We start from the raw sequence: 17,517 nt of genomic DNA, 5'->3' as shown, positions 1-17,517 counted from the left end.
AATGCTCTGTGTTTGTTAGCTGGTACTCTGATCTGTTTCCAAATCTTTAGTTATCCCTCACAGTGAAAGAAAAATCAACAAGTATTTCTGGAGAACGTACAATGTGAAAGCCATCAATTTACAAGAATGTACTAATATGTACGGATGGACAAATATATGGCCACTTACCTCAAGAATCTTTGGAAACATTTGAGAAGAACACACAAGAAAAGTGAGCTAACTTTACAAAGCAGCACAGAATAGATACCAATCGAATGATAAAGACGGCACTGGAACAAGACTTCAAAGGGGAATGAGATTACTGGATGTGTATACTGGAGTGTTTAGAAAACACATACAAACTAAACCTTGACAGAGAGACAGGATTTGAATGCAAAAGGAGAGGTATTTCAGGAGGAGCCAAAATTAAAATAACTGCTTGGTGATTCCACTTACATAAGGGATCTAGAGAAGTCAAATTCACAGAGACAGAAAGTAAAATGGAGATTGTTAGGGACTGAGGGGAGTGGGCAACGGGGAGTTGGTGTTTAATGAGAACAGAGTTTCAGTTTAGAGGATGAAAAAGTTCTGGAGATGCATGGTGGTGATGGCTGCAGAATGTGAATGTACTTAATGCTACAAAACTGTACACTCTAAGATAGTTAAAATGGCAAATTTTATGTCGTATGTATTTCACCATGATTAAAAAAAATAACCGCTTGGCTGGAATGGCAAAGTTTTACCTTGGTGATAAGGTAAGGTAGGTTCTGCTCTCTGGGGCTATACAGAGTATTTTCATTTTTTTTGTCAAATGTCAGCCTTCAAATACAGTTTCCTCACCCACCTTAGCTCTGTTTTCTTTTCTCTGGGTCTCTCTTTTTTTTTTTTTTTTTTTTTTTTGAGGTTTAGGGTGGGAATTCTCTACAACAACTCTACGGGGTCCTTGAGGGCAGGGACTTATTTAAATCCTGTGGTGCCCAGCAAAGAGTGTGGCACAAATTAAGCTCATTAAACACTTGGGGTCTAAATGAAAATACTAACAGTAAAGCCTACTAGTAAAACAACCCACACGATCTCCATCACAGCCAAATCCTGGGAATGTCGGCTGTGACACTCTTCCTTAAGCCTCTAGAGACTGGCTCTCGAGGTTTGTAAACCTAAGATCGCTTTCCCCAAGATTCTCGCTCACAGGTCGGGCTGACGGAGAAGTAACACATATTCAAGGCAACCATTTTCTTAACCATCTTCTAACGCGGCCAACAAGAACCAAGTAACAGGCCTCGCTGCTTAAGCAAGGAGAGGAAAGAAAGAACAGATTCCACGGCGATGGGAACTTGAGTCTGCCCATCTCGTAGTCGCCGACGGGAAGGGCTGAGGGAGCACTGGAGGCCCGGCCAAAGCCTAGTGCAGCCCTTCTCCAGGTTCGGGGTGCGGAGATGGGAATGGTTCCGGAATGACCATTCAGGAGGGACGACGGCTGCGCGAGGGGAGGCCCTGGGATGCTCCGGCCAGGTTCTGACAGGCCATCAGATCAGAGACAGCTCCCCTCCCCGCCCAAGCCGGCGCAGCCCAAAAGGAGGCGCGGCCCATCCAGCGCACCTTTTGCCTCTCCTTCCTTTGGCTCTCGGTCTCCTCCAAGGGTGCCTCCAGCTCCATAATGTCCCCCCAGAGGAGTTTCCCAGGCATCATTCGCCGCCGCCGCCTCCTCCTGGGCTCGGTGGCCACAACCACCTACGGGCAGCGGCAGCGTGAAAGGAAGCGGGGGCAGGGCGGCCGCCCGGCCAGGGCCTACGTCACTTCCGGGACACGCACCGCGCGGCGGGGAAAAATAATCCCGGATACTCTCGGTTTAAACTCATCCTTTGCGTTGCAACCTTCCATCCAATGAGTGTGAGCGATCTCGACTGGCCCACCCTTGTTCTAAAATGATTGGCTGCTAGGGTAAAACCCTGGCCAATCTCCATAAAGGATGAGCAAACTGATTAGCATAAAATGATGCGGGTTTTCTTTCCTCGCCTTCTCTCCCCCTCCCCCACTCCGAACAGTCTTCCTCGGCCCCGCGGAGTCGCTTTGGGGCTTTCCAGGGAGCACTGCTGGGGCTGAGAAGGCCCTGAACTGCGGCGGAGAGGGGCCCGCCCGCTGCGGGATGGTGCGTGGGCAGGCCCGAGCAGGGCCGGTGGGGAGCGCCACGCGCCTCCTCGCCATTCGCCGCCGGAAGCTGCAGGCCTCAGCCCGCCCATTTCGGGGTGAGGCGTTAACGTCTAACGGCTTTGCGCGAAGCCGGCAGTCCGGCGCTCTTGGGAAGGGGTTGGTGGGGTCTGGAGTGGGCTAGGGGGGCTTGAAGTGAGGGTCAGGGCTGGACAGTCGTTTCTCAAGTCTTAAGTTTTAGTCAGGAAATAGGTCCTTGGTTCATTTTAGGTTCTTTCCACACTCCCCAGTGACTGAGGGGAAACTAAACCCCGAGAAAGGGATTTACGGGTCTGAAGACACAAAACCAGTTCGTGGCATAGTCAGGACTAGAGAGAACGCATCTGCGATCAGTGCTCTCTTGGCACACCAACATAAAGACATTGTTTCGCAAAGCGTTTGGGGGAAGATGCTCCCATGAAATAATAACTAGGAAAACTCGGGAGAAACGTAGAGAGAAAAACAAGCCTAAATGTCTTCGACAGATGACGTAGTTGCAGTGAATAAAAGGATTTTATTTTATTGGAGATTAACCGCCCCTAAATTACAACCTCATACAAAACTGGAAACCTTTCGACAACACAAAAGGTTGATTCCTTAGCATACTTCTTTTCTTCCGCCACTGGTGCCGGCTGGTTAGCGTTCTTTTTCAAAGCCATTTCTTTATCTCTTCATGATCTCTTCACCTCAGCTGCCCTTGAGTGGAGAATGAGAACCCAAACTGAGATTGTAGGTGCAGGGGCACTTCACAACCACTTGACAATTTCTAAGACACCAGCCTTGTTACCTTGGCATCAGGCTTGTGTCTTGGCAACATTACGTATTGCTATATACATCATGGAGTTGCCCCAAACTATCGGTCCAGAATAGCTGAAACCACAAATGATTGCTACAGGCCTTCTGCGCTATTGTGGATTGGCCTGAAGTCAAAGGACTGTGTATCTAAAAGTCACCTTATGGGTTCCATACTGTGAACAAAGAGTGTCAGCAAAAGATAGTGGAAAAAATGCATCTCTCTCGAGTATGAGAATCGCTGTGCATCTCTAGATGTAAATCCTTTTCTACCATTCTCGTACACCCACCCCAGTTCTACCATTGTAAGGTCTTTGTAGCCCTACAACAGAGCCTGAGGTGCATAGGAACATGGAGTGGATGTGGCAACTTCACACATGCAACATTGGGAAAATAATAGGAACAGATGTTAGTATGTTGTGGTTAAAGACCAAATATAGAGGAGGTAAAGTTTTTAGCTCCTCTAGATTCTATTTTTGGCATTCATTTTTCTATCAGAGGTCTTACAGCAGGTATGGAAATAAAAAGGACTAGACTGTTCAACTCTCCCTATGCCAGAGACTAACAAGCATATTAGTGTTTTTCAGAATGACCTGTGATTTAGGACATTCTACAACCCTCGCCTTTCTAAGCCCCAAACTCCTTGAATCAAATCTCTGGTGTCTTAAACCAAGTCATAACTAACTTCCCAAGCTGTGGCTTAGCTGGAAAAAAATTAAGTACTACCAAATTTGGGTAACTATATGTTCTCCAGGGACCTCAACTAGAAAACTTGGGAATGGTAATGAAGGGATGGAGAATTCTTTTTTTTCTTTCATATTTGTTCCCACTATAACTCTCAAGAGATTTGTATCTGATAATAAAATCTATTGGAGAGGACATGAAGGAGTAGCATAATTTAAATGTACAAGTAATTCAAAATATAATATTAGAATATGTTTATTTTCCAAAATATCTTACCAAAATCACTGATATAATTTCTTAAAATTTAAGAGAATACCTCATCTGTTTCTCGATTCTATAAAGATTTATCTTGCCTTTGGTTTCAGCTCCTTAAACTCTATGACCTTAAATATAAAAATAAGAGGTCTACGACCATACTACCCTGAACATGCCCAATCTTGTCTGATCTTGGAAGATAGAAAGAGGACTTACACTTGCCTCTCTCGTCCTTCTCAAGCCTACAGGGCTAGGGGTTTTTTTTGCTTTTGGGTTTTTTTACTCCATAGTTAAAAAATAGAAAGTTAAAAAGAAAAAGTCATTTTGCATCTGCATTTCAGTTTTATGTGACAAAAGGAACTGAACTACCATGCTTAAATGTTAGGACATGGAAATAGTGTAAGGAGCAGTTATAAATTGATGAAGAGACACTTGCATAGAATGAATGTTTAGAGTATAAAGAAGTAAGGAGAAAATGAAAGAGGGAACAGGACATGTTTCCTCCATTGCTAGCCACATGACCTTGCCAAACTCAACTCTAAAATCTGGTCTTTTGCGGGGCGCCTGGGTGACTCAGTCGGTTAAGTGTCCGACTTCGGCTCAGGTCATGATCTCGCAGTCTGCGGGTTCGAGCCCCGCGTCGGGCTCTGGGCTGACAGCTCGGAGCTCGGAGCCCGGAGCCTGCTTCGAATTCTGTGTCTCCCTCTCTCTCTGCCCCTCCCTTGCTCATACTCTGTCTCTCAAAAATGAATAAATGTTAAAAAAAATTTTTTTAAATAAATAAAATCTGGTCTTTTTGTTAGTAATGTGGGGACAAATATGCCTTCCCTGCTGGTAGTGCAGGGAAATTGGGAGGATCAGCTGATGAAACAGTACTGTAGAGAAGATGATATACAGAGCTGCTTACATTTCTACCTTTAGGTCAAGGTTTTAACAGCCTCGAGGAAGGCACAGCTTTGAACACATTTAGCACATGTACACTTAACGTATGTAGCTCCTAATTCAAAGGTGGAATTTTTTTTAAGGTTTTATTTTTAAGTAATCTCTGCACCTAATGTGGGGCTTGAACTCACAACCCCAAGATTAAAAGATTAAAAGAGTCCCACGCTCCACCAACTGAACCAGCCATGCACCCCTGGGGGTGGGGGTGGGGGGGGGAGATCTTTTTAACTTTTAGAGAGAGGTCTTACTGGTTTTTTAGCCAATTACTTTGTAAATGCTTTGAATCAAATGGTGGAAGAGTAGTGACATCAGCTACCCAGAGAGGGCACTATTACCCAAAAAATGGAAGCTGCTACTACTAATGGAAGCTGCTTGCATCTAAGGTTTAAAAGGAAGACAGGTCTGTAGAGGCCAGCAAAGTAGTCATGAGTTTTTGATACCCACCCCCCCATTCTTGCTTCATGACTCCCGTGTCTCTCTTCCCCACTCCATTTTGGCAGTAGTCTTTCTCCCGCATTCCCCCAAAGCCTTCTCAGCTGTAGGAGGGATTCTCAAAATGTAGTCGTTCCCAGTTTTCAACACTACTACTGTTCTTGTTCTCTCCATTGTTTTTCCTGACATATCTGACATTTTGAAACCTCTGTCTGCTAAATTGCATTTAGTAATAGACTCATGATCATTCTAATCTATAAATAAGATACAAATGCAGCTTAGCAATGTCACACCAGCATGTGATGGTGTTCTATTACGGAGCTGGTGTAATTTCAGCCACTGCCAAAGAAACTTGATGTTTTAATTAGTAAGGAGTTAAGCAAAGGAAATATACAATTTCTATTAGAATCTTTGAAATATTGAAAATAGCTTGCAGAACCCAGCTACTCTCTGAGGATTCCTAGGGGTCTGAGATCCCAGATGAGAGAGGATGATCTTGTATGAAATGTCTAAATTAACCCCATGATTTGCATATTTTATTCCTATTATAGCATCAGGCATAATATTTCCTATTAGCCAAGGCATAATAACTCCCCAGGCAAATCCAGATTTGGATTGGGATGAAATTTCTTATAATCTTAATTTAGGGGCATCTGCGTGGCTCAGTCAGTTAAGTGTCTGACTCTTGATTTAACAGCTTAGGTCATTAGGTCTCAGTTCATAGGATCGAGCCCCATGTCGGGCTCTTTGCTGACAGCAGCATAGAGCCTGCTTGAGATTCTCTCTCTCCTCTCTGCCTCTCCCTCCCTCTCTCTCAAAATAAACATTTTTTTAAAAAAGAACAAAAAATACTTTACTACAAAAAAAATCTTAAAGGATTGAATCTCTAAATGGAGGAATTCAGGACAACCTAGAAAAAACAGGAGATCTATATAGAAGGCCATGTATTCAGACCAGTTTTGTGAATATATAAATATATAAAAATATGCATACATATATTTATAACAATATCAGGTGCCTCCTGCGTTGGGCACTTTGAATAGATGAGCCTTAGATCTTACAACAGTTCTGAAAGGTAGATATCATTACAGATGAGAAAACTGAATCAGAGAAGTTTGGAATCTCTCTCCATCACACAGCTCCCAAGGATTGTAACTGGGATTCAAATTTGTCTGAATCTGGGGTGCCTGCATGGCTCAGTTGGGTGCGCATCAGACTTTGGCTCAGGTCATGATCTCATGGTTCCTGAGTTTTGAGTCCCACAATGGGTTCTGTGCTTTGTGCTGACAGCTCGGACCCTGGAGCCTGCTTCAGATTCTGTGTTTCCTTCCCTCCCCCCACTCCCAACGTGCACTCTGTCTCTGTCTCTGTTTCTCTCTTTCTCAAACATTAAAAGGAAAAAAAAAAAAAGACAAAACAGGGGCACCTGGGTGGCTCAGTCGGTTAAGCATCTGACTTTGGCTCAGGTCATGATCTCATGGTCCACGAGTTTGAGCCCCTCATCGGGCTCTGTGCTGACAGCCCAGAGCCTGGAGCCTGCTTCAGACTCTGTGTCTCCCTCTCTCTCTTTCCCTCCCCTGTTCATGCTCTGTCTCTCTCCCTCAAAAATAAACATTAAAACAACAACAATGACAACAACAACAGATTTGTCTGAATCCTAAACTCAGGTCATCATGCTACCTCAAGGGAACTGTCATGCGGAGGAGAAATCAAGAACTAATGTCATCACACACAATATTGGGGGGGAAAATGCAAGCCACCTATTTAGAGAATAACCTCCCAAACAACACGCATACCCATCTTTAATATCTGTTGTCATATGTTGTGTTTTAGAAGAAACACAACTTTTAGAAGAAAAGTTTTATTGGTCTCACAATAGGTTTCATTTAATACATCTAGAGAGTGTCATAATGCATCCAGTGGCAAAATTAGACGGATTTCATTGGTCCCTACATGTGACTGGAGCCACAAAAGACTTTGGATTCCTCATTCTGTTAAGAAACTTGTCCAGGTCCAAAATCAGAGATAGAATGAGTTGTTGCTGCTCCCTTTTCCAAGGAGTAACAAGGATAGTACAGAAATGGAGAAGTGGAAGAACTCTGGAATCTTGCAGGAGTTCAGTGTTTTGTAGGATCCTCACTTCATCTTTTTCCCCCCGCCCTTGAGGCATATTTGACCTATAACCCTCACTGAATCTTATAAGAACAAAACCTTACAGTCAAGAGGAATTTTTGGGACGTCTGGGTGGCTCAGTCGGTTAAGCGTCCAACTTCGACTCAGGTCATGGTCTCACGGTCCGTGAGTTCAAGGCCCACATCAGGCTCTGTGCTGACAGTTCAGAGCCTGGAGCCTGCTTCAGATTCTGTGTCTTCCTCTCTCTCTGCCTCTCCCCTGCTCACGCTCAGTCTCTCTCTCTTACAAAAATAAACACAAAAATTTTAATTTAAAAAATCATCTAGTTCAGCTATCCTGTTATGCTAAGTATATACCAATCAAAGGATCACCAAGTCTCTGCTTGAATACCCTAAATAATGGGAAATGCTTTCATTTATAAAATGTCTATTTCATCTATGGGTAGTTTTGACTAGTGGGAAGTTCTTTATCTGAGCTGAAATCTTTATTCTAACTTTCATTCACTGATGATGATTCCAAGCTGTCACACCCCCTAAAACAATGCCTCCCACACAAGGCCTTTCTATACAAATTACCCTTCTTGCTACTTTGCCCAGGGTTTCAAATGTCCTTGTGACCACAGCTGATCATCTTGGAAATGCCATAATAGGTTGCTCAAAGCCACTACAAGCCAATAGTGAGAATTGAGTGGGCCAACCACTACTTTTGTACATGGGCATATGTGACCTCTCCTTCTCTGTACTCCCCCAGAGCCTGGAGACAGCTCTCTATGGTGCCAAGCTTCATCTTGCCTTCACTGTTATCTTGTCTTCACTGGTGAGAGTTGGAAAGAGGCACCCTCCAATCATTCAGTCATGCTTGAGATCTAAGGCCTTGGCAACCCTTAGAAACCTCTCAGAAGAAACATCCCCTGAACCATAAGTCAGCATTAGCATCTATCCAATATGCTGAAACCAGTCACCTGACTGCTCCATATTCCCCAAACCTGAGAGAACGGACCATTCCACTACCTGCCTGAAAAGGCCAGCCAGAAAAAATTCTGGCAAAGCTGTCTAAGTCTTAGTGGAAATAGACCAGATGTAAATGAACTATCATCCATCTTCCATCTTTTCTCTAAATCTCTAATTCAGAACCTCCTTGCACTCACGAGCCATTCTGCAACCATTCTGCTTCCTTTCTATCTCTACCCTCTGAGAACATCCTGATTTCTCACTGCCATGCTACAGAGAGTGCCTTGAATGTGAGGAGGAACCAGAAAAACAGTAGACCCAGTTGCTGCCACACATATTTTGGACATTGCCAGTCAGTATGATGTGGGGCCATCTGTTCACGTTCAAGGTGGTTGCAGAAAAGATCTTTGGCAGCAATGACTAGAGAGAAAAAATTCTTGTTCCAAAGTACCCAATACATCTATATAAACTTTGATAATGATAAAAGACTTTAGTTGCAAACAAAGTATCTATGCAAACTTAATACACTATTTTCGGGAGTTTTGTGTTGAAATCTGGTGAAATCCACTTAACATAAGAATGGATTAGTGTAGGTAGAGAAATTCACTACTGAGTATAGTAAATTAACATCCTATGTGCTTGGGAAATTAATGAATGTCTGAAAATTTGAGTTAATCACATTTAATTGGAAAAGGACCATGTATTTTATGGTTTAATTGCAAAATAATCTGTATATTCCCAATAAGTTCATAGTAAAATAATCTTTTAAAAAAGCTTTAAAATGTCAAAAAAAGGGGAAAAAACAGCAACTAGAACAAAATATGTAATGAAATTAACAGAATCTCATACTTGGCTTTAGAGAATTCTTACATATTCGGTTGATTAAAATATTCTATATTAATGCTGTACCTTTTTACCAAAGAGTTTCCAAAAGAAAAATAAGAATTAAACATTTATGACTGGAGTTAGTTGTAGTAAGGAATTGGATGTGAGTGTTTGACCGCTCTTTGTGCCTTCAATGTTCTGCAGAAAATTCTGTCTTCTTTTTAGTCCATCCAAAATGACTGAATTATTAGATGCCAGACTCTGTGTCCTAAAGATATTAAAAATAACAGAATTATTACCTTCCAAAGGGGCCTGGGCTTCTAATCAAGGCATCATACCTTCATCTGTTACTTTGAAGCAATATAACATTTTCTAACACTAAAGCGCGCTTAGAAGTTAACCTTTAAAAATCTAAAGTGCTCCTTCTATTTTATTTTTTAATGTTTATTTATTTTTGAGAGAGAGACAGAGAAAGAGCATGAGCAGGGTAGGGCAGAGAGAGAGGGAGACACAGAATGTGAAGCACGTTCCAGGCTCTGAGCTGTCAGCACAGAGCCCAACGCCGGGCTTGAACCCACCAACTGTGGGATCATGACCTGAGCCAAGGTCAGATGCTTAACTGACTGAGCCACCCAGGTGCCCCTAAAGTGCTCCTTATATTTTAAAGGCTTCACAATAGCACCTCAATTATTTGGCAGCTGCTTTCCAAGAAGTTCATATTTTTTGAACATCTTCTCAGATCCAATATCAAGTATATTCTAGTCAGAAACAGTAAGTTCCTTGGTGGCTGGCTGGCTCAGTCAGAAGAGCGTGTCACTCTTGATCTTGGGCTTGTGAGTTCAAGCCCCACGCTGGGTGTAGAGATTACTTAAATAAATACACAAATTTAACAAAAAAGAAAGAAAAAGAAATAACAAGTTCCCTAAAAAACTCTTCCCTACAAGTGTAGTAACCCATACCTTCTTGAGTAATTTCTTTTTTGAGACGTCATATGAAAGAGAAAAGCTGACCATAGCATTTTTCATATTGACAAGATTCCTTTCTAAGGAGCTGTAGGCTAGGTTAGTCCCCTATCTAACACATCTGCCTTGCTTCAGCCAAGTCACATTACTATTTGGGCATTTTGCTTTTGACATTCCCCTTTTCTCACCTTGCATCCTCTCCATCACTTGCTCATTACAGTAAGATATGCCTTGGGGCTCCTAGGTGGCTCAGTTGGTTAAGTGTAGGACTCTTGGTTTTGGCTCAGGTCATGATCTCATGGTTCCTGAGACGGAGCTCCACATCAGGCTCTGTGCTGACAGTGCAGAGTCTACTTGGGATTCTTTTTCTCCTCTCTCCCTCTGTCTCTGCCCCTGTCCTGCTCTAGCTCTCTGTCTCTCAAAATAAATAAATAAACTTAAAAAAAAATAATAATAAAACTAATATCACCATACTTTAAAAAAAAAAAGAGAGATGCCTCAAAAATGTATCCTCCAATAAGTGTCCCCCCAAACATTTCATTACTCTTAATTCCACATCTCTTCAGCAATTACAGAGAGTTTCCACTTCATTTTTTTTTTTTTTTAAAGTAAACTCTACCCCCAATGTGGGTTTCACCTGAGCCAGTCAGGCACCCTCCACTTTGTTCTTGAGTTCAATTCGGCTACTTATATTTTGTTGGTCTACTCAACTAAAGTGCAAATTTCCTATGGGTAGCAACATCTTGTGGGTCTTCTCTGTCCCTCTAATTCGTAACAATTATGGCACAGAGTTGATATTCAAATGCTATCTTCCCTTCCTTTTCTTGATTATACTTATAAGTCTTTTAAGAGAACCATATTATACGCAATTTTTTAAGAAATCAAATTTCTCGGGGCGCCTGGGTGGCTCAGTCGGTTAAGCATCCGACTTCAGCTCAGGTCATGATCTCACAGTCTGTGAGTTCGAGGCCCGCGTCAGGCTCTGTACTGACAGCTCAGAGCCTGGAGCCTGCCTTGGATTCTGTGTCTCCCTCTCTCTCTGCCCCTCCCCCACTCATGATCTGTCTCTCTCACTCTCTCAAAAATAAATAAACATTAAAAAAATTAAAAAAAAAAAAGAAATCAAATTTCTCAGGATTTCACAAATTTAAATTCTCATTCATATCCTTGACAAATAAATTCTTGCATGTCCTTGACATGCAAGTCAAGGAGCAATTGCCCTTACCTGTTTTGGGTTTGATTTTGTTTTTGTTTCTGCTTTTTTTTTTTTTTTTTTTTTTTAGCAGCAGGCAAAGGTTTATTAGAATATAAGATTAGAAAGGAAGAATAGTAGAAAAGCTCTCTTTACAGAGAGGGGACATTTGAAAGTAAATGCCCAAGGACTATAGGCAAGGGTCCTTGTTTTATGAGGTTCTGGTCAGCCTTCTGTTTCTGCTTTTGCCAAAGTGAAAGGGGACCCATAGCTTGTTGGTTTACACTACCATTGTTTACTTTGGAGACAATATGTGTTGATACTTTCAAGACTTGATATGAAGAGCACCTGGATGGCTCAGTCGGTTAAGCCTCTAACTCTTGGTTTTGACTTGGGTTGTGATCTCACAGTTCGTGGGTTCGAGCCCTCCATTGGGGTTGCAAGGGCAGTGCGGAACCTGCTTGGGATTCTCTGTCTCTTCCTCTCTTTCTGCCCCTCCCCTGCTTGTGCTCTCTCTCTCAAAAAACAAAAACAAAACAAAACCAGAAAAAAAAAGACTTGATAAGAATTAAGCAATTCTTTCAAGCATAAAAGATCCGTTTCCCAATAAGAAGTAAAGATATATTTTTAAACTGCAGACCTCCAGGAATTTAGCCTAAGGTAGAGTCAGAAATGTCTGTAAACATTTACATGTGAAAACAATCCACTGAAGATTGATTTATTACAGCAAAAAAATGGGAATCTAAATGTCAAAGGAGGGAAAATAATAGTTATATAAATACTAGAGTCCACATAACAGAATACTAAGCAGCCATTAAAACGAATGAGTTGGATCCGTATGTATTGATTGCAGGATATGCATGATACGTTAAGTGAAAAAAGAAAGTCACAGCTCTGTATGATCTGTTGTTAAAAAATAATTATATTTCTTCTTTTTTAAAAAAATAATTCTATTTCTAAATGCACAGAAAAAAGTCCGAAAGAATATAAACCACGCTGTCAACAATGTTTAGGTCACCTCAATGGAAAGGCAATGGAAAAGGTTGGGGAATGCAGACTGTCAGTTTCACCTTTTACATTTCTGTATTACTTTTTCAAAAGGAAGTATATAATAATTTTGTATAATAAAAAACTGGTAAAGATATATGCCAAATTTTAAGATGACCTTTTTGAAAACTATTAAATAACCTCAGGGGAATGTTCACACTGTACCCTGAAAAAAGCACTATGCAAAACAGTAATGACAGTATAGGGAAAACATTTAGACAAAATACATAGATCAATATGTTCAGACTGAAGTGTTACAAATATACCAAATATAAAAGGAGTTTTTAAACACATCTAAATGGTAGGGTGATTATAGGTGTTTTTTAAAATGCTTTTCAGTACTTCTCAAATGTTCTATTATGTGCATATTACTTTCATAACACGTACAATGTTTAATTTAAACAAATAAACATGGAGGGGCGCCCTGGTGGCCCAGTCGGTTAAGCCTCCGACTTTGGCTTACGTCATGATCTCACGGTTTGTGAGTTTGAGCTCCACGTTGGGCTCTGTGCTGACAGCTTGGAGCCTGGAGCCTGCTTTGGATTTTGTGTCTCCTCCTCTCTCTGCCCTTCTCCCACTTGTATGCTCTGTCTTTCTCTGTCTCTCAAAAATAAATAAATGTAAAAAAAAAAATTTAAAGAAACATGGAAAAGATTGGTGGAAAATAGCTGCATCTCTTTCTGAACTGCGTAGAACCAGAAATATAAGTGAAAACTTCTAGCCCTCAGTTCAGGAAGTGCTTCATTTATAGCAGTTCCTTCCTATATTTAGAAATAATTCAAGATTTAGTAGTAGTGGAACAAATTTTGGTTCACATTCAAAATGAACTCTATCCTATTACGTAAGAGATTTCATTTTAACTTTATACAATTCATTCAGTAAAGGCTGGCAGAATTCTATCACTATAAAAAGTGTATTCAGGGGAGTCTCCTACTGGGTCATTCAGTACTCCCTTGAGTGTAATAATTCCTGGGGAATAGTGGCTAATCAAACACTTTTACATACACTTACCGTGGAGAATCTATTCCACTGTCTCCCGCCATGCTGTGATTTTCTGTTCCTTCCAGATGACTGTGTTCCTGTTGGACATCCTGAGCCAACACTGGCATATGTGAAGGGCTGAAAAGTTCTAACTTTTGCATGAACTGTTTTCTCACTTCCTGATTCTGAGCACCCTGACTCCAGCTAGCTGGTTTCTTTCCTATGTCACCAACCAAGTCTTGTAGGGTTTCGGTCTCAGAAGTGGCTTTCCTTGTGCTATAGTAATCAAATACACTTCCATCAGTATCTGCTGAGGCTTGCACACATGTAGCAGCACTGGGTCCGTCTTCATAGTTAAAAGTGGACCGAGTCCCTGAATTGAGGCCACAGCTTTCAGCAGAGAGTTTAGGGGTTTGGCTTTCACCTGGGTTAGTGAACAACCCAGGGGGTTTGTAACACTCATTTCCTTTAAGCACCTGAGGCTCAGACCTGTGTATTCTGCGGTTGTACTCAGTCAGAAATCTTTCAGTCCCCTTTTGTTTTCCTAAATGATTCCACTTGCTTCCCCCTGTAAAGGAATACTGAATGCGGCCAGGCAGCATTTGACATAAGTCATCATTCTCAGAAAAGTCCTCCTCATCTAGATATAATGAACTACAGGCTCCATCATCATCTTCCACTTCCTTCTGATACAAGGCCTGGTTATCCTCAGAAAGCCCTTCGTTTTCTGGACTCACAGTCTTTGTTTCCTGGACAAATGCCTTTCTTACTCGTGTTTCTTCTGAGTCTCCCTCTTGTCTCTCGGGTTGTCTCAAACAGCTCATACTAACTGGGTAATCCAAAATACCAAGATTTTGGAACTGGTGTATTGTTTTATCAACTAGTCTACACGCAGAGGAAGCATGGCCTAGAGAGGAGGAACCTTGTGATGGCAGCACATACTGTGTTTCTTTTGCGTCCCCTAATGCGTCAAAGTGAGAATAACTTTTCCTCAAGACTTCAGGGATTACCTCATTTTTTCCACCATACACATCGTGTCTCCTCAGGCTTTCCCTAAAGGAAAAACATTTACTACCATTTTGCAAAACACTACCTTGAGAGTGATTTAAGAGGGGATCTCTAAAGTCATCACTGATAGGCTTGACGGTAGAGTTATTCATAGAAATGGATTCTGCTGTCAGTTTATCTTCATACTGTTCAGCACGTGGCTGTTTGCCTTTACTCTCAAAGATTCTTGAGGAATCCAAAGACCTTGACCTCTGGAAAGGCTTTCCCTTTGGTCCAATCTGACCCGGTTTCAGATCACTGGTCTGGATGTCGTGCCCTTTGGTTGTTGGGTTCCCTCGGTAAGACAAACCCTGGAAAGGATTACTAATTCGCTTCTTGTAAAGCAAATGGGAACCTAGCATTGATGGATTCTCATCAAGTGGTTTCTGAACTAGTGCTTCATTTGGGCTTTGAATTCTGGAGGTGGGCTGTGCAGCAGGGGACTTGGGATGTTTCTCCAGTCTAAGGCTTCCTGGAGGAGGCTCACTTCCCTGACTCCTGGCTTTGTGTCTTTCCCTATGAGAATGGCCCCGCCTTCGAGGCCTTGCAGACCGGCCCCGTCTTTTCTTAACTCCCTCTTTTGAGGGATATTTATGCCTGACTGTCAGCAGATCAGTGGAAGTGCCCTGGCTATTGTATTTTTTCTGTTCTTCGTATTTTTGCATTAGGACGGTATGTTTGATTAAATTGTCAACAGTCAGAATGGGATTAATTCGTTTGATGATCTCATGTTCAATGTCTCGAGGGATATTGTCCAAGTTATCTTCATCTCGAACAGGCCATTCTTCTGGTGGAAACTGGGCAGAGAAACTACTGTGCTCTATTCTGGACTTCTCCTTTCTGGATATACTACGCCAAAAGAGGCTAAAGCCAAACTTCCTGCCTTTTTCTCTGTCTTTTGTGTATGGTAAAGGTTTGGTGCTTTCACAGACGTGATTCCCCTCAGACAGGGAAACTGCTTGATTCTGTCCCAAAGATTTGGATTCCCGCAGACCTTTCTGGCTTTTTCTAGTCACTTCTGCAGCAGCTGGTGTTTCCTGTACATCCTGAGTGCACAGATCAGGGAAACACCGGCAAGACTGACAGTGAGAAATGGCGGCAGCCTTTTCTTGGGCCAACTCTGCACAGCTCTCCACGCTCACCAGATAAGTAACACAAGTTGGCATCTGGCAGCTTTCATCCGATAGGTCTCTCTTATTTTCATGGGGCGTTATATTTGTAATGAAGTAAGTCTGAGGAGTGACTATGAAGTATCCTTCTCCAGTGTGATAAATTTTCCTTTCTTTAATCAGAGTTCCCAGAGTGGTATAGAGAATATCTTGAGGTGGAACTGCGATGCCTGAAACAAACAAGCATTTTATTACACTGATAGATTTTGAATGAAAAACATTTCAATGCCTGAAGTCAGTAAGTCAGAAATGACCACACATTTGCCTGATGAACCCAGAGCTGACTATAACACAAGTAATATATGTGATTAAAATGCCAAAGAGGCATTAATAATAATCATAACTTAATTGAAAAATAGGAATATATTTTGGCCCACACAAAGACATAGGGCTAAGTTAATGTTTGAGTAGAGAAAAAAAATGAGTCCACTCAAATACAAACACTAAGCTATATAACCCCATCATAAATTTATTTTATTTTTTTAAATGTTTATTTTTGAGAGAGCATAAGTGGGGGACGGGCAGAGCAAGACAGAGGATCCGAAGCCAGCTCTGCACTGACAGCAGAGAGCCCGATGTGGGCCTCGAACTCATGAACCGTGAGATGGTGACCCGAGCCAAAGTCTGGCCCTCAAATGACTGAGCCACCCAGGTGCCCCACCCATCACAAATTTAAATGTTCACTTCAAGAAAGCATTCTTGAAGAGTTTTTGAAAATAATCACAGTCTCCTAGCTTAAATCTTAATAATCTAAAGACAAAATGAAAACCAGCTTGTGTCAAGGGGAGGGCAAACTATCTAACATCAATATTATGATAGTTTTTTAAACTAGGAAGGTAACAAATCTTTTTAAAAGAAATCCCTGGGGGTGGGGGGGGGGCACCTGGGTGGCTCAGTCAGTTACTCATCTGACGTCGGCTCAGGTCATGATCTCACAGTTCAGAGCCTGGAACGTGCTTCAGATTCTGTGTCTCCCTCTCTCTCTGCCCCTCCTCTGTTCATGCTCTGTCTCTCTCTGTCTCAAAAATAAATAAACGTTAAAAAAATTTTTTTAATAAATAGATAAACATTAAACATTAAATTAAACATTAAATTAAATTAAATTAAATTAAATTAAATTAAATTAAATTAAATTAAAAGAAATTCCTGGGGTGCCTGGGTGGCCCAGTCAGTTGTGTCCATCTCTTGGTTTCAGCTCAGGTCATTATCTCACAGTTTGTGGGTTCGAGTCCTGCATCAGGCTCCAGAGCTGGCAGTGCCAGGCCTGCTTGGGATTCTCTCTCTCCCTCTCTTTCTGCTCCTCTCCTGTTCATATTGTCTCTGCCTCTCTCAAAATAAATAAACTTTAGAATTTTCCCTTTTCCAAATTCAAAATTGTATTTATGTTGTGAAAACATTTTTGAATAACACTGGAAGAAAATACATCATATATTAACATTGATTTCCTTGAGTGGTGGTACCATAAGTGGTTACTTCTCTAGATGTTCTTGATTTTCTACAATGAGCATATTTTACAATGGGAAAATTTTTTAAATACTCTTCTGCAGGGGTGCCTGACTGCATGTTGGGTGCAGATTACTTAAAAATAAAATCCTTAAAATTATTTTAAAGATAATAATATTATTAATTAATCAAAAAATACTCTTCTACATTCATGCACTGGGATATCATGGCAGCTGTGTAAGAATGAGATAGATCGATATATAATAATACAGAAAGATTTCTAAAATATGTTTTTAACCTAGGCAAGGGGCAGAGAGAATGTAAAGATCTAATTTGGGGTTCCTAGGTGGCTCAGTCAGTTAGGCGCCCGACTTCGGCTCAGGTCATGATCTCACGGCTTGTGAGTTGGAGCCCTGCGTCAGGCTCTGTGCTGACAGCTCGGGGCCTGGAGCCTGCTTCAGACTTCTGTGTCTCCCTCTCTCTCTGCCCCTCCCTGG

General features: G+C 41.7%; 2 protein-coding genes across 6 annotated transcripts in view; both read right to left on the bottom strand.

Annotated features, from left to right (window-relative positions):
• DDX50 (DExD-box helicase 50) overlaps window positions 1-1,772 on the bottom strand; it is a 32,564-nt gene extending 30,792 nt beyond the window's left edge. The window contains exon 1 of one of the 4 annotated variants that reach the window (XM_019444365.1): window positions 1,579-1,772. In XM_019444365.1, coding sequence (XP_019299910.1) covers window positions 1,579-1,668 — 90 coding nt within the window. In that variant the 5' untranslated portion in view covers window positions 1,669-1,772. The remainder of the gene's footprint in view (window positions 1-1,578) is intronic. The other 3 variants (XM_019444366.2, XM_019444367.2, XM_019444368.2) reach the window with 3 other exon arrangements.
• An 888-nt stretch (window positions 1,773-2,660) lies between these two features.
• STOX1 (storkhead box 1) overlaps window positions 2,661-17,517 on the bottom strand; it is a 58,392-nt gene continuing 43,535 nt past the window's right edge. The window contains exons 3-4 of one of the 2 annotated variants that reach the window (XM_019444364.2): window positions 13,392-15,747; window positions 2,661-2,862 (exon numbers count right to left, since the gene is read on the bottom strand). In XM_019444364.2, coding sequence (XP_019299909.2) covers window positions 2,838-2,862; window positions 13,392-15,747 — 2,381 coding nt within the window. In that variant the 3' untranslated portion in view covers window positions 2,661-2,837. Of the gene's footprint in view, window positions 2,863-9,232; window positions 9,448-13,391; window positions 15,748-17,517 lie in introns of those variants that run through there. The other variant, XM_019444363.2, reaches the window with a different exon arrangement.

Source organism: Panthera pardus, unplaced genomic scaffold (assembly GCF_024362965.1).
Source record: "Panthera pardus isolate Hobbes unplaced genomic scaffold, ASM2436296v1 HiC_scaffold_22, whole genome shotgun sequence".
Lineage (NCBI taxonomy): Eukaryota > Metazoa > Chordata > Mammalia > Carnivora > Felidae > Panthera > Panthera pardus.
This window is presented reverse-complemented; position numbering and strand designations above follow the sequence as displayed.